At 35.8% G+C, this 17,104-nt stretch overlaps 1 protein-coding gene across 4 annotated transcripts in view; it reads left to right on the plus strand.

Moving 5' to 3' along the window:
* Positions 1-916: 916 nt before the first annotated feature.
* The window catches only part of LOC147063308 (uncharacterized), a 42,062-nt gene continuing 25,874 nt past the window's right edge, over positions 917-17,104 (plus strand). The window contains exons 1-4 of one of the 4 annotated variants that reach the window (XM_085959650.1): positions 917-1,084; positions 8,046-8,154; positions 13,643-13,801; positions 14,707-14,849. In XM_085959650.1, the coding sequence (XP_085815776.1) occupies positions 935-1,084; positions 8,046-8,154; positions 13,643-13,801; positions 14,707-14,849 (561 nt within the window). In that variant the 5' untranslated portion in view covers positions 917-934. Of the gene's footprint in view, positions 1,085-2,362; positions 2,978-8,045; positions 8,155-13,642; positions 13,802-14,706; positions 14,850-17,104 lie in introns of those variants that run through there. The other 3 variants (XM_085959652.1, XM_085959651.1, XM_085959653.1) reach the window with 3 other exon arrangements.

The raw sequence follows: 17,104 nt of genomic DNA on the forward strand, positions 1-17,104 counted from the left end.
GTGTGTGTACTTATGTACGCGCGTTAGATGTTATACTTCTTTGGCGTAACAAAACAAAATAAGCCGTTACCTGAGTCTATTAATATTACAATGGATTAGGTTGATGAAAATGTACGCGATTCATCTGTGTTTCATATAGCACATGATAATTGTAATTTAATTATTGTATTGGACCAAAACTCATCTTTGCCATACAGCGGTTATAATCGATTCAGAAGTGCCCGTTTAATATATTTTTTGAATTGTTTACCAACTCAACATTCACAAAATTTATTTATTTATTGATATATAATTTTACTCATAAATAGTACTTACATAAATATAGCCTCAAATCTTAATACACAATCTTTACAATGAAAAATAAATATACACTAGAATATAAATAAAGTTTTATGAATATAAATTAACAGTGTAAATGAATGTTAGTCTCCAGAAATTTGTTTATAAACATATATATTTATTATGACACAAAATTGGTTATGTTTACAACACGTGCTGTTTACTGCATATTGAACTATATGTACTATATTTTTTTACAATTGTAAGTTTATCTTTGAATTAAAAAAAAAAATCTTTTTAATGTGTTCAGATACATATTTTAATACAGTTGAAATTGTAAATTATCAAAAAAAATCTCAAATTGCAAGCTTCGTATTTTTCCGCTAGCTTCTCTGCTGGCATGCCTCTCCCCCTTAAGAGCAAAATCAAATAACACTACCGAGTAGGGAAGTGACTTTGGACAAACCTAGATGGAAGTAGATGCTAGAAGAGGTTAAGCCATAGGGTTGTAGGGTTGTAGTGTCAGGAAAAAAAAATCTTTTATATTTTTTAAACAATATTAATTTTAATTCCAGAATTTATATTTATTATGGACATATTGATATTTGGCCCCGCACTACCTCAGCCTGTTGGCAGCATTATTTCGGAAGGCAAGATGTTGTCATATATTGTTTTGAGCTCAATTCTGAGCGAAGTGACAATGCTGCGCGCGCTTAAGTGTATGGAGTATTCACTATTGGCCCCTTCTATCATTCGCCCTACTGCAGAACTCTTCAAAGCATTTGTCAGCAATAATCCTTTAAGGGTAATTTTTCATTCTTTTTTAAACATGGTTACTGCCAAAAGTTGGTAAGTCTCGAAATCATCTTATGGAGTAATTGCAATTTGAAGTCTGACATGCACTCTAAAATCAGGCATAATGTTAAGTTCTTTGTCCTTTATGTGCATGTTCTATATATCATATGACCTTGATTTTTTTTAGGATACATATTTATACATAGACAGATAATCCGTTGTGAACTCTAAATACCTAAATTATCGACTTACCAACTCTTAGTAGCAACCCTTATGAATACATGAGGAGCTCATTATCAAACACGGCCAAGTCATGTTTTGGCCGATGTTCATTTTTTTGTTGATTCCGGTAGGGAACTTCAATGCCCACAATTCAATATATATTTCAGTATCAAATTCGGACTAACAGTGTATTAAAATCAATTTAAAATATGCTTTCAATATCAAAAACGGCAATTTGCAATCGGACAATCTTTTGTATGGAGTTATTTTGCCTGATATATAGCAAATTGAAATTTAGTGCCCGCTTGTTTCATGATTATTAAAGTTAATTAGTATTAAAATGCAACAAGATGTTGCATAAGTTACTTTGTATTTATTTTACAATATAAATGATAATTGTTACATTGTCACCTCCGAAAGGGGGGGGGGGGGGGGTGTAGGATGATGCGCTGTACATCCCCTGATGATGTAAGGTCACGGTGATCGTCTGCTGGCTTCTTCTTTCGGGGACATGCTTATGTTGATTGACAACGCGGAATTATTGGCGAAAACGGCGTTTTATTGTTCGGATTACAGTTACAGTAAAAGTACAACGTAGAAAATACTTAACAAAAATATTAAAAAAATATTTTTTTTTAAAATGGCGCCTCCGTCGACGTCACGCTCGAGAGTTCTAAAACCGAACGACCCTTTTAGGGGCTGGGATAGTATTAAAGTAGGTAATAACAATACACAATAAATAATTCACAATTCTATCACTGAAAAGATGACAAAAACAGCCTCTGGCATATGTACCTGGCTTATAGGTAGGTACGTTGGGTCTCATATTTCAGACCTTTTCTAGGTACATGCTTTGAAAAGGGGCTGTGAATTTCTTTGAATTATTACTACTGCATTTCTTTGCTTGGTAGGTACTGTTACCAAAAGAAAAAGGAAGGCCCTGGTGCCCGACAGTTTCAAATTCCAGATCAACAATTTAACAACAAAAATATCCAGCTCCCCTGTAGAATGTTTAGAACCTCTGACTTACACGAAAATATTACAAATAACATTTCGTAAACGGTCATTTGCAAAGGGCAAACCCTAGGTAAAAATTCCTACCTACCGAGATCCGGCGAAGGTCGAAGTCGCCCGCATTTTTTTCTTTTAGCAAGACTTTCTCCTCGCTCGGTGACCGCAAGGGCTCGCCATCTATTAGAAGGGAGAATTTTCTCAAAAATAGGATAAGAAGTCAGTATCGAGACGACGGTCAAGTCGACAAAAAGGCTACCGTGTCCGTCCGTGGCAGGACGGACGCCCAAGTCTTATTCAATCTATTACTCCCGTGTTAATAAATATTTGTATAGCCCCTACCAGGCAAAAATCGTAATAAACAAAAGTTCTCCAGTGTAACAACGAGTGAATACTGTGAAATGTGACAAAAACAAACCCACCCTTGCCGGCGCCGAATAAATTAAAAGTGTCACGACAATGGCCCGTAATAATAATGTCTATTCTCTGGTGTAATCTACAATGTAACCAATAATGTAATATCCATCGATGTCTGTATAATTTAGTGTAATTAAATATATTCTCCGCGCGGAGGTTTTTGAATCGAAGATGTGTTTTATATAAATTAAATCCCGCGATGTCCACACTCCCGATCGAAGTGATGCTTACGAAGAATCCTACCAGTATACATGTGAGTTCCCTCCATTCTTCTCGGTATCAGTACATAATATTTTGAAATATCTAAACAAAATGAACACAGACATATTCTTATAAATAAAATCTTAATATACATAATTTTAAACTAAATACATTAGACATTGAATGAATGAATTTATAGGTATTTAATTATTATTATGCATGACTTTAATATAAGTAGGTAAGTGCTTTTAGGATGCTCTTTTTTTTACGCTAGGTTAATGATTTTTTTTTATGCTAGGGACGAATTTAATGGCAAGGCTTCTGAAATTATTAATGCTGAGAAAGTAATTATTCTTAATACCCACGTATTCATGGAATAATACTTATTTAGTTTAGACTTTGTTGGCTAAGTTTCTAAAGGGTGACTATAAATTTTTATACGTCTAAGCTTACGGGCTAGAAATTTGCCTCGCAGTCGATCTGCTCATGTTTGCATGAATCCGCCCAATGATGATTCAGGCCTCATGGCCTTGGATCCTCTGAGGATGCCATGGTTTAGGCGGTAACAACATTTATGAGTTAAATTAAATACATATCAAAATTCAAAACGTATAAAGTTTTTTTATGCCATTTTAATAGTTTATGGTAATCCATTTACTTGCAACTCGTTATGTAGTTGAGATAATATTTACTAATTTAATTGACGTGGTATAAAGATGTCTTCGATAAAAATTCTGTTTGTGTTTTACGAATAGAGTGTTTTACGAATAGTCATATCCGCGAAGAAGAGACGAATGTAGATTATTATTAGTTCCATAGTAAATGAATAAGATGACATTTAAAATAACATGAAATTGAATGCACCCTATTTTTTTACAAAGTTTTTCTTAGCTCGTATTCTTATTTGTCCGGTGGTTGTTTGTCCGGTACAAATCTTGCAATCGATTTTTAACTAACTTTCCGACTAGCTAGACATTTGAAACTTTTAGAATATATCAGGACACGATGCCAATGCATTTTTTTAATACTTTTAGCCATCTTTAAGTAGAATTGATTTCATTTTCAGTTAATTCTGTTTTGTATGAAAAGTTATTTCTGAAGAAATCCGTAAAAAGTAAAACTGTTATTGGTTGCTAAGTGGGTCCTAGCAACTAAATTATTAATATTAATATACACGTGCGTTACTATGGAAATCAATATGAAGTGTCAAAATGTCATTTAAGTATATTTATTCAGTATTTCTATCATTTACAAATTTTTTTGATCGTTTAATGAGATACCCGGGGTTCCAGCGGCTAGCTCAGGTGTCCATCGAACCCCGGATTCACAAAAAAAGATATTTTAAATTGAGGAGAAATTAAATGAAACCACGTCTGTCTCGTGTGTAACTTGGTATTATCTTATATTTTACATTTTCTTTACACGTTTATATACGAGTATTTTGTTTTAACAATAACCTCCGCCCTGTGTATGATTTTCATACACCGGGCGAAGGCCTTTACTTATGAATAATAAAAAAAAATTACGTAGTCGAGCAAGGAATCAGATTAGATGCTTTATGAAGCCGTTTCTAGAGGTCAGGGTTACGTTTCGACTTATGACTACTAAATGATTATTTTACATCGAGAGAAGCCCGCCTGTAACAGGGGTGTATCATTAAGCTAGTCAAGTCAAGTTTATATGATTCAACAGAAAATTTAAAAATGTTGTATATAAAAAGTTTTTTTTATCTTGTAATTATATAATTTATATTTAAGTTTATTTTATTTTTAATCGTTGGTGTTATGTAATATTATGATTAAAGACCCTTGTATTGTGACAATTCGGTATTTTATTATGTTTAGCCTTAACTATCCTATTCCATTCTTTCATCAATAAATAATAATTTTATTATAATGATACCGGATGAAGGTCTCCCACAGGAGACCACCTCAAAGGGCGGACCGAACCATTATCTTTCCCATAACACCACAGCCTACGTCCACTCTTCGCGGTTCTCGCAACCCTCGGCCGAGCGGAACCCGCCTCCTAAAAATTCAAATTCGTCTACGCTCCCGCCAAAACGCAGACGCAGTCTGCCGAAAACGGCCGCTCGCGCCGCCACTAGAATCCGTCGGTAAAACAGAGAAGTTCGCGACCGACGGACGAACAGGATGCCGCGATCTATCAGTTGGATGGGCGCGAAAAGCTCTCTCCTCTCTCTGACGCCGAACGAACAGCACCGACCGAAAAATCACTCTCATGTCGGACGTCGACATCTAGCATCGCCTCTGCTCGCCTCGGACGCGAAGCTAAGCTAGAATCTCAAATTCTCCAGCCAAAAGGACCGCGTTGGTGCCAAGCAAGCATACTAAGCTAAAAGCATTCCGGACAGTCCAGCCAGCATTTCCCGCCAAAAAGACTGCATCGCCAAGCAGCAAGCACTGACTCTCGCCTCGGATGCCAAGCATCAGCAGCCCAGCCGCGACACCACGTTTGCAGGCCGCCAAATCGCCAATTACCAACCAACCGCCAACGACAATACCCTGTATCAACAATATAATAAACACCAGCCTCAACAGCATACATGTGCGTTTCTCTCATTCCACCCCGCTTCTGGCCTGCTAGTGATATGGCCTTCACCATTCTTCTCGACGGAGAAAGGCCGGTATCAATAAGGATAAAAAAAAATGAAGCATAGCAATTTTATTATTTATTATGAATAATACATAATTATTCTTTTGTTTGATCAAGCATTTGAATATATCATCACTGTTCTGGCAGAAGACACAAGACACAAAAAATGACATACCAAAATGTTCCTTATTTCAAACTTTACCGTCTGGAAACCTTCTTAATAAATAAACAGTCTTTATTTTAAAGTCATCCTTTTTACGATTACTTAATAAACTCACATGATAGACCATTTCAAACATTTTAACAACTTCAAAGTCAAATTACTCAAAACTAGTATTCTCCAGTTAGTGTGTTCTGCCAGAACAGAGACGATATTTATTTTTAATTAATAAGAATAAACGAATGATTGATAATGAGCTAAAATAACTGCTATAAGACTGAATTCCCTATGTAAATTTTAATTTTAAATGCCATTTCAACTCATTTTAGTTTCAAAAGCGGCTAATTCAACACCTTAGTTGCCTTAGTATCAAACACGGCCAAGTCAGGTATCAAGCTGATTTTCTGACAAAACTATGCATCTTCAATAAAATTTTATCTTTTCTGGTGGTCTTCAGAATAGCATTTTCTGGTAGTGCGCAATGGTTTACCTTCTATAAAGAGAAGATCTTCTTCTTTCACCCTGTCACGATCCAGCATTGGGGCATAGGGCAAGCACAAGTTCGCACCACTTCCCTCGGTCCATCGCCAACTCTTGCGCCTCCCGCCATGTCAGACCTGCAGCACGTAGGTCGCTTTTGTGGCACCGCTGCAGGGTGAGGGAGGGCCGGCCATGGCGACGGAATCTTTGAGGCTGTGCCATAAGGGTACGAAGTATCACACTCTTTGGCGGCATCCGGAACACGTGTCCTCACCACGTATGGTCGTAAAGCATCTTTTCATGATTATCTCTATCACTGAAGGCTGCCGTGTCCATAAGCTAAGATATCTTAGTGTAAAATGGCTGAAACGTCTAACTTCTCAGAAGGTAATATGTCTTTGTTTATTTATTCTATTTCTCAAAAAAGTTTTTGAACAGCTAGAATGATTTAATATCAATAAAGAAATATAAATGTCACAGTTTATGGATTTACGCTCCGAGCGAACAATGCGTCAGCCAAATAAATAAACGCGGCAGTTTGTATTTTCGTAAAATGTTGGCGATTCATTAAATATGTTAACTGTAAAATTGTTAAAAATTAACTCGCCAACATTGTTATAAAACAGAAACTGGCATTTTTGTTTCTAGAGTCCTTCGTTTCGTGTGCCGATCTAAAAGTGTGTAAAAAATTCTACACAAAACGCCATACAGGAACATTCAACCACCGTTTAAGTAGTATACAATGACCTCATTGTAATCCTGTGCAAACTGAAAATCTATTTGGATCGCAATCGCTTTGCGCTCATGAACGGAGTATTGTTCATAATACTGCTACATGTTCTACTTCGCTGATATGTAGTACGCTGATAAGTACTTTGTGAGTGATACACATATGAATAACAATGAAAAGTTGAGCGATGTCTTCAAAAATGCAGGCAGTGCGTAGCACTTCATGGTATTAGAGGAGCCGCCGCCGCTGATTGGGAGCATAGGAAGTTGTATAGATTGCATACAAACATGAAATGTCATGAAAAGGTAGTAAAACAAACTTTCGCCTCCTGAAATAAAAAAGTGAACATGATTTGGCCGTGTTTAATAATGAGCTCCTCGCATGTATATCAATGGCATGCGGTGTCTTTTGAAAATGGACATGCGTACTAAAAGTATATAGGTACCTATCTATATTAAAATCAAAAGCGGTATTTTGAGAAAACTATAACATTATTTCAGATTATTGATAGGATTTAAAAACAAATGAATGTAGTGTTGCTGTAATTAGTTTGTAATGAAATTAAACATTGACAAAAGTCCCACACCATAGCATATTACGTATCATATGGTCCAGTACGAGGCAACCAGTATGCCATTTATTTTATTTATTGATTTATTGATATTTATACTAACATCTCTCTGAATAATTAAGGCCTGCGCTGTATCCACAACATATATGGACCGCATGCCACTGATGTATATATTTTAAATAAAATTAAACATAATAAAAAATATAGTACTGATTCCACATAATTTAATAATAATCAGCGCATCTATTCTATACACATTAAGACTGCTATAATTGTTGCTTATAATTGTTACAATAAATTAGTTATAATTGTTACAATAAGTTCTATGTTTTAACAGCACCTCTCTTGGCTGTGTTAACATTTAGAGCGAGATAGACAGTTTGGACAGCTAATTTATTATAACAATAATTACAATATCTCAATACGTTAATATGATAAATTACCCTCGATAGCGGCCGATAGCAATCTTGTGTATAGAATAGATGCTCTGGACTGCTATTGTCTGCTTCAATGGGACATTATTGAATATAACAAATATTAACAAATTATTTTTCTTTTTATAGTGGACACAGCCTGTCTCCCCACATCAAGAGAAAGCCATCAAACAATGTCTCGGAGCCATCGCCAATACACCGTGTTCCATTCAGATTATCAACGGACCTCCTGGCACAGGTCATTGACTTAATTTGCTTTCCCCCTCATCTTCTTTTTTTTATATCAATTTTTTGAAGATAATCAAAGATGTTAAATAAATTATAAAACCTCCTTTTATGAAAACTAATATGAAAAATAAACTGAAAAATTAGGTACTAAAACTGTACTCATAATTTGAAAACATCTCATGCATATACACACTATAAAAAATCATTTTTTAGAAAAAAAATATGACACCCGACGGGACTTGGACCTCCTGGATTCGCGCCAGTACGCTTTTCCAAATTATGACAATTTAAACTAGTAGTTGTTACATGAAATGCTTATCGAATTGCGTTATCATTCACAAATCTTGTGTCTTACTCGTTGAATAAAAAAAATAGTTTATTAAAAAACTGTACTCTGTAGCTGGAATATACATGCTATCTCACTTTGATATTTCTTTTGCACAGTGGCTAATAAAATTTAAATGCAGTACCTGATATAATAATACAGTACTCTCTCAGTAATCCGTCACCCCGAAAACCAGACAAGTGTCCAATTAGTGAAAGCGGCGGATTATAGTGCATACATACAAAATATGGTAAAAATTAAAACAGGTATTTCGTAATAATAGTTTTTTTGAGAAATTGTACTAGCAAATTACGGTTTTATGTATAATCAAAATCAAGTATTTTCTAAATTTATTATTAATTTATAATAAAATAATATATATATTATATAATTTATAATATAATAATATAATATAATATATTATATAATTTATAATATAATAATCTAATATACAAAAATTAATATTTGTTTGTGGGTTTGTTTGTTTGTTTGTTTGTTTGTTCGTATTGAATGCACTGCCATACCGTTCATCCGATTGCAATAAAACTTTGTCAACTTATTGCTTGCACTTTCGCGAAGAGTATAGGCTATACTAATATATAAAAATGAATGTCTGTCTGTCTGTATGTCTGTATGTCTGTGTGTCTGTCCCGTATGCGTTCCTATACCATTCATCTGATTGCGATGAAATTTTGGTAAGTCGTTGTATGCACACCCATGAAGGTTTCTGAATTAGAAAAATCATCATTTTCTTCTTCTTCTTCATTCTATTTTCTTTTATTCGTATGGTTCCTATACCATTCATCCGATTGCAATCAAATTTTGTTAAGTGGTTGTCTGCACACCCATTAAGGTTTCTGAATTAGAAAAATCATCATCTTCTTCTTCTTCTTCATTCTATCTTCTTTTATTCGTATGGTTCCTATACCATTCATCCGATTGCGATGAAACCTTTGTCAGTTGTTGTGTTAACACCGCAAAGGTTTCTGAAATAGTACAACCATCTTCTTCTTCTTCTTCATTCTATCTTCTTTTATTCGTATGGTCCCTATACCATTCATCCGATTGCAATGAAACCTTCGTCAGTTGTTGTGGTAACACCCGCAATGGTTTTTGAATTAGTACAACCATCTCCTTCTTCTTCTTCTTCTTCTATTCTATATTCTTCTATTCGTATGCGTTCCTATTCCATTCATCCGATTGCAATAAAATTTTCGTCAGTAATTGTGCCGACACCCGCGAAGGTTTCTGAATTAGTACAACCATCTTCTTCTTCTATTCTATCTTCTTCTATTCGTATGCGTTCCAATACCATTCATCCGATTGCAATGAAATTTCGATCAAGTGTTGTGCTCACGCCGCAAAGGTTTCTAAATTGATACAACTATTTTCTTTTTCTTCTATTCTATCTTCTTATATTTGTATGCGTTCTTATACCATTCATCCGATTGCAATGAAATTTTGACCAGTTGTTGTGAGCACGCCCGCAAAGGGTTCTGAATTAGTACAACCATCTTCTTCTTCTTCTATTCGTATGCGTTCCTATACCATTAATCCGATTGCAATGACATTTTGATCAAGTGTTGTGCCCTTGCCCGCAAAGGTTTCTGAATTAGTACAACCATCTTCTTCTTCTTCTATTCGTATGCGTTCCTATACCATTCATCCGATTGCAATGAAAATTTGATCAAGTGTTGTGCCCTTGCCCGCAAAGGTTTCTGAATTAGTACAATCATCTTTTTCTTCTTCTATTTGTATGCGTTCTTATGCCATTCATCCGATTGTGATGAAATTTTGACCAGTTGTTGTGCGCACGCCCGCAAAGGTTTTTGAATTAGTACAACCATCTTCTTCTATTCGTATGCGTTCCTATACCATTCATCCGATTGCAATGAAAATTTGATCAAGTGTTGTGTTCACGCACGCAAAGGTTTCGGAATTGATACAACCATTTTCTTCTTCTTTTTCTTCTATTCTATATTCTTCTATTCGTATGCGTTCTTATACCATTCATCCAATTGCGATGAAATTTTGACCAGTTGTGCGCAAGCCCGCGAAGGTTTCTGAATTAGTACAACCATCTTCTTCTTCTTCTATTCGTATGCGTTCCTATACCATTCATCTGATTGCAATGAAACTTTGGTGAGTTGTCATGCGCACGCCTGCAAAGGTTTCTGAATTAGTACAACCATCATCTTCTTCTTCTATTCGAATGCGTACCTACACCATTCATCCGATTGCAATGAAACTTTGGTGAGTTGTCATGCGCATGCCCATAAAGATTTCTGAATTATAAAATCATCTTCTACTTCTATTCATATGTGTTCCTATACCATTCATCCGATTGCAATGACATTTTGATCAAGTGTTGTGCCCTTGCCCGCAAAGGTTTCTGAATTAGTACAATCATCTTTTTCTTCTTCTATTTGTATGCGTTCTTATGCCATTCATCCGATTGTGATGAAATTTTGACCAGTTGTTGTGCGCACGCCCGCAAAGGTTTTTGAATTAGTACAACCATCTTCTTCTTTTTCTATTCGTATGCGTTTCTATACCATTTATCCGATTGCAATGAAACTTTCGTGAGCTGTCATGCGCATGCCCACGATGATTTATGAATTATAAATCATCTTTTTCTACTATTTGTATGCGTTCCTATACCATTCATCCGATTGCGATGAAACTTTTGTCAGTTGTTGTGCGCACACCTGCGAAGGTTTCTAATTTGTCATTATATAAAATACAAAGTTTGTTGTTTGTTTGTTCCATCCAATTTTGATTTTTTTTTACTACATATTAATAACATTAATAACGTTTTCATATTTTGGATTCGATTATTAGTGTTAATTATTATATGTATTAATATTAGTGTTCTTATGTTTGACCTTTACTCCTATTAGAATTATTTTCATATTGCCATATTGTATTACACAGATATTTTAATATTAAAAAAATAATTACCTCTTATTATTTTTCAAATATATAAGATAAATATAACCACGAAGCGACCCTGTGCGAAGCCGGGTACTTCAGCTAGTATATAATAAAATATTAATAATTTACTATATTTAATATATTAAAAACTAAGTTTATTAACTAAATATTAAACAGTAAATCACTTGACACAACCAGTTGTTCAGTGATTCAGATATTCTTGAATGGCTTAGGATTCCTGGCTTTCCCTATGACCAAAAACTTAATTTTGTGTGTCCCGGTTGTATTGGAGTATGGCATAATTGTGATGCGGTCCTTGGGCACTTTCCTCTATGGTACATTACTTTCTTCGCGATGAACGTACGTTTTACGAAGGAGAATTTTCCAAAATAAACCCATCTCATCTGCGTTGTATACTTGTACGCGGGCGGCTACTAAATTTGGCAATCGAATACCGGCGAACTATAGAGCTTGATTTTGTGCTTTCAACTACTAAAAATAACGGCGGATTATAATAGTTGTCGAATAATCGAGCAGCGGATTACTGAGAGTGTACTGTATAATAATATCAACATTCTGTCACTACGATGTAACATTTTACAAGCATCAGTGGCATTTTAATTTTAATAGTTTATATTTTTGACTTGTAATGTTCTTGAGCTGTGTTCTGATGACATCAATTAACAGAAAACAAGTTAAGCTACGTGATTGACTGATTTATGGATGTTACATATTACATCAAAGATGCGTAGATACATTGTTACAGTGCCCAAAAGTGGTTACAAAAACGCCAATCTGTTGATTTTAACACAATTGACAATTTTAATATACATGCGTTCAACTGCTTAATCTGCAAACCGGCTAACTCCACTTGGCCAAATTTGTTCAAGAAGGAGATAAAACTTAATAATTTAACCATGTATCGAGCGGAATTTAACAGTTCCAAGAATACACTTGGAAACTTTTTTTTTACAAATAAGCTGCACTATGAATTAATACACTATTTTAGCTTCCCTTTTATATATAAAGAAAATTTATATAAACAGCGGAGATGTTCCATTTATGATATTGGAAATTTAGTACCTGCAATTGCCTGTTTTGTGTGAGCATAGAAAACATGCTTTATAACAAAATGCCATCAAAATCTCATTTTTGGTCAAAAGTGCAGTTGGCTGGTTTTCAGATTATGCAGTCGATATGCCTTCAAATTTTTATCGTTGGTTTATATTAAATTCATGCAGGTGTAAAACTCGGTTCAAGGATGACAGATTCCACGTGGATCCGATTTGTACTAGCATCTATATATTTGTTCACAACTGTCCGTGCGGAACAGCAATCCGCTAGTCAACTGCTAAAAAATGGATCCCGGAGTGCATGCATAGGTGTATGCAGCGTAATTTAAACCGATTTACCAAAAAACAGCATTATCACGATAACGCTTGTTTTCCGGATATGGGCTCAATTGTTTATTGCTATTGATTATATTCAGATCAGAGCAGAAATATTCTGGTGACATACTATCCCTTATAAGAGTAATTATTAATTCGTAGAATAATTTTATTGACATTCTAGAATAATTAAACAATGTTGGTTAAAACTTTCTCAATTTGGGATATACAGCTGAAGCTGTAAAGTGGTCATAAATGTAAGCCTATCTCAACATTTCCTTTGCGGGTGATGATTTGTAAACGGATAAAAACTTTGCTCTGAAATACTCTGAAATGGGTTGTATTTTTATTATCCGTATTGTTGTTATTAGTCTCCCGCACACAATGTGTATCAGGTGCACCCAATACTGCTTTTTTCTTTGATTTATTTTTTAGAGCACCCAAAAACATACCGCGAGTGTAGAACTACAAGGTTGTAAGTGTTTGTCCTTGGTGAAACAAAAGAAACAATGATGCAGCTTAGAATACAACTTCATTGTAGGGTTTGTTTTCTCAAAGATGAACACTTAGAACCTTATAGTATTAGGCTCGAGATATTGTTTCTTCGACTTCTATGTTAACACTGAAACTCCGAGGTCGGTTTCTACGCAGAAATCGCGTCTTTCTAAACTGCTATCAATTTCTGCACGGTTCAAACCGCATGGAATCCGCTATGTCTGAACCAAGTCTTAAGCTCCTATTAGAAACCAAAACAAAATGTCAAAGTTGATCTTTCGATGAGACTAGTGTTTCTGAAGTGATTTGATGATAATTCAATTATTCTCCTACTGATGAAATTGTCTTTGTTTCAGGAAAGACACACTTCATTTGTTCTTTCGCAATGGAATTCTTCAGCGCCAAAAAAAATCTGACTGACAAAGGGAGGAAAGTATTAATCTGCGCTCATAGCAATGCTTCAGTTGACAATATTGTATTGACAATTCTCAATATGAAGTGTTATTTTCCCAAAAGTAAGTATGCATTGATGAAATCATAAGTAAGTTTTGTAAAACTGATAGCCGAACAATTTGGTTAAAAATTTGTTCCGAAACATACGTGACTCATCAGTAGACTAGCTAAATTTGAGACGCTGAGAATTAAACAGGTGCAAATGTTGAAATCGTCAGACACCTATTTATGCATGAGAAAAGATTCAAACATGTAACTACATACCGGTAGCGAAGGGAGGAGGTAGGCTGTAATAAGTAGTTGTAATTGTTACAATAAGTGCTATGTTTTAACAGCACCTCTCTTGGTTGTGTTAAATTTTAGAGTGAGATTGACAGTTTTGACTGTTTAGACGGCTAACTTATTCTAATTTATTGTTACAATAAGTGCTAATACTTCGATACAAACCTACCCTAGATAGCTGCCGTAGCGGCCGAAAGCAGTACAGTGGAACCTCGATCTACCGTTCTCGCATAAATCGATTCCCGCATGGATTGTTCATTTTTGAAAGTCCCACCTAACACCCATAAGAACAATGTTAAATAATCGTTCCCCGATTAATCGTTTTCCTCAATCTATCGTCTAAATAATATGGTCCTGTCACAAATATTATCCCGATTGACTGTTTTTGTTGAATATTTTGGTAGAATTGTTTCATGATACATTTAGATGACAGGCTTGCCTCGCATCTTGTATCACAAATTTTTCGAAGTCGCAACTAAAATGCCCCCATGAAGAAAACTAGAACTCTAGCTGAGAAACTGAAAATAATTCAAGATGAAAAAAAATGTTTTTATATATACCGCATTTATCGTTTCCCGCATTTATCGTTTTTTCCTTAGGGTCCCTTGAAACCCGTAGAATCGTTGTTTCACTGTATTGTGTATAGAATAGATGTGCAGGTGTTTAAATGCTGTTTGGATTGCAGCTAATGGAAAGATAAGCATCATTCGAGTCGGGCATGATCATGCGATGAGCGAGGTGTCATTGAACATCAGCTCCAAACAGCTGGCCAAAGAGAACATTGGTATCCCTCACCACTCCAGCCTGCAGCCTGTTGCCGACAATGTGGTTTGTGTATATTCTTATTCTTTAATATATGCATTGAAGGTCAAATGGAAAGATGACGAACTTAAACCACTTCTACACATGCATGGACTTACTGCCACCAATAATGTGTAAATTATTATTCAATTATTGTGATAATAACTGTTTAGACGTAAAAGTGCTGACTGTCATCCCAATCTCATTCTTCAAGCGTAAGTGAGACGCATTGTTGTCATTTTATGTTGCTATTTGACTGATTGTGAAAATAGGTAAACATCAAAATTGCGCGGTGTAGTTCGTTTTTTTTTTACAGATATCTCACAAGCTGTAACTGTCACGTGAAAATTCAGAAGCTGCTGTATTTTTTTGATCCATGCATTCAATCTCGCAACGTGCACGATAATATTTGGTTAAACGTGCATTTTCTTGTTCTTCTTCTTCTCAGCAGTAAATACGTGGAAACGGGGTATTATGTTAAATTAATTAATTATGAACTCATTACATCGTTGACAGTTGTTTATTATTTACTCACACTTAAGACATTAAGTCACTATCTGTTAAACGATGTTTGAAACCACAATGTCGCCTTTGCAATCGAAAGTGCAGCCATTTTATAAAAAAATATAATTTTTTAATAGGCATACCTATGTAAAAGTGTGAAAACTATGATACCGGCCTTTCTCCGTCGAGGAGAATGGTGAAGGCCGTTTCACTAGCAGGCCAGAAGCGGGGTGGAATTGAGAGAAACGCACGTTGAGGTTGTTACTGGCAGTTCATTATATCGCTATGCAGGGTATAGGCGGTTAGCTTGATGCTTGCTTGGTGCCGACGCGGTCTTCTTGGCTGGTTGTTGCTCGAGACTTGGAGATGCTGTCTTGGCTTCGCGTCCAAGGCGAGAGAGATGCTGGCTGGTCGACGTCCGATACGAGAGAGAGCTTTTGCGGTCGATGCTGTTGATTCGGCGTCTGATGTAAGAGAAAGAGATTTTTCTCGCGTGTCCAACTGTCAGGCGGCGTCATGTTCGTCCGTAGGTCGGGAACCTCCCTGTTTTACCGACGGATTGACTAGTGGCGGCGCGAGCGGCCGTTTTCGACAGACCGCGTCTGTTTTGGCGGGAGCGCTGACGAATTTGAATTTCAGATTTTTGAGGCGGGCTCTAATCGGCCGAGGGTTGCGAGAACCGCGAATAGTGGACGTAGGCTGTGGTGTAAGGGAAAGTTGATGGTTCGGTCCGTCCTTTGAGGTGGTCTCCTGTGGGAGACTTCCATCTGGTATCAACTACAATAATTATTGTACAAATTTAATAATAATAAATTTATATTTAAAGTTATCTTTAAATAATTTTATGGTTGCTTTACTACTGCGGATATGGTGTCAATGGTCCCAACAAGGGGGGGGCTGACAGGGCTCTAGCCTGGGGGCCCGGGGGCCTCATGAGGGCCCCGGCGTGGCGAGTCGACCATATACGTGAGATAAACACATATCACAAATATCCTTTAATAGCAAAAAAAAGTCGGCTGCGGCGCTATTTTCTTTCGGCAATATTATCATTTAAAATTATATGGCTGTAAGATACTTGACAACTCAATAATTCGAATGTATATATTAAAGTATACAAAAAAATACTAAATATGCACATTAATTTTACCGCGTACATTATTTGCAGCTGTACTTTGGACTGTAGAGCGTCACACTGCCTTTATCCTTAGCGATAGGTAGGGGGGCCCGCCAAAGATCCTAGCCTGGGGGCCCGCTTGAGGATGTGGGGCCCATGATAGTTGATCGCGGGGGATACATTGTAGGCACGGTCGCATGAGCGACATAAGTTGAAACATGAAAACACTTTATTAATAAATCAAACAAAAGAAACATCATACATAAAATAAAAGTGATATAATGTTATTGTGTTCTGTGTTGCAAAATAGAACCTACATTGTTTACCCTGCTTTGCCTGTCTACACTTATTATGTAAAATTTTTCGATAACTGCCAAATAATCTGATTGTATGTGGGCGATTCCATTCACTATGAATGAGGGGAACCTGTATTAGAATTGCAACACTGTGTCAAAGACAACTAATTTAACACGTGCGTACAAAAAAAAATGTCAAGCTGGTTTGGATAGTTTTAATAATTTTATAGTATAGTACATAATTGACACAAAATCACTCACATTTGCATAGATTATCGGTACTTTATACAACTTTGATTCAATAGAAATGAGTAAACTACATTCAATACTATATTTACTTGATTTCTGTATACAAAATATATTCATTT

This window comes from Rhyacophila brunnea, unplaced genomic scaffold (assembly GCF_057557595.1).
Source record: "Rhyacophila brunnea isolate RB1 unplaced genomic scaffold, BYU_Rbru_1.0 scaffold_9, whole genome shotgun sequence".
NCBI classification, from domain to species: domain Eukaryota; kingdom Metazoa; phylum Arthropoda; class Insecta; order Trichoptera; family Rhyacophilidae; genus Rhyacophila; species Rhyacophila brunnea.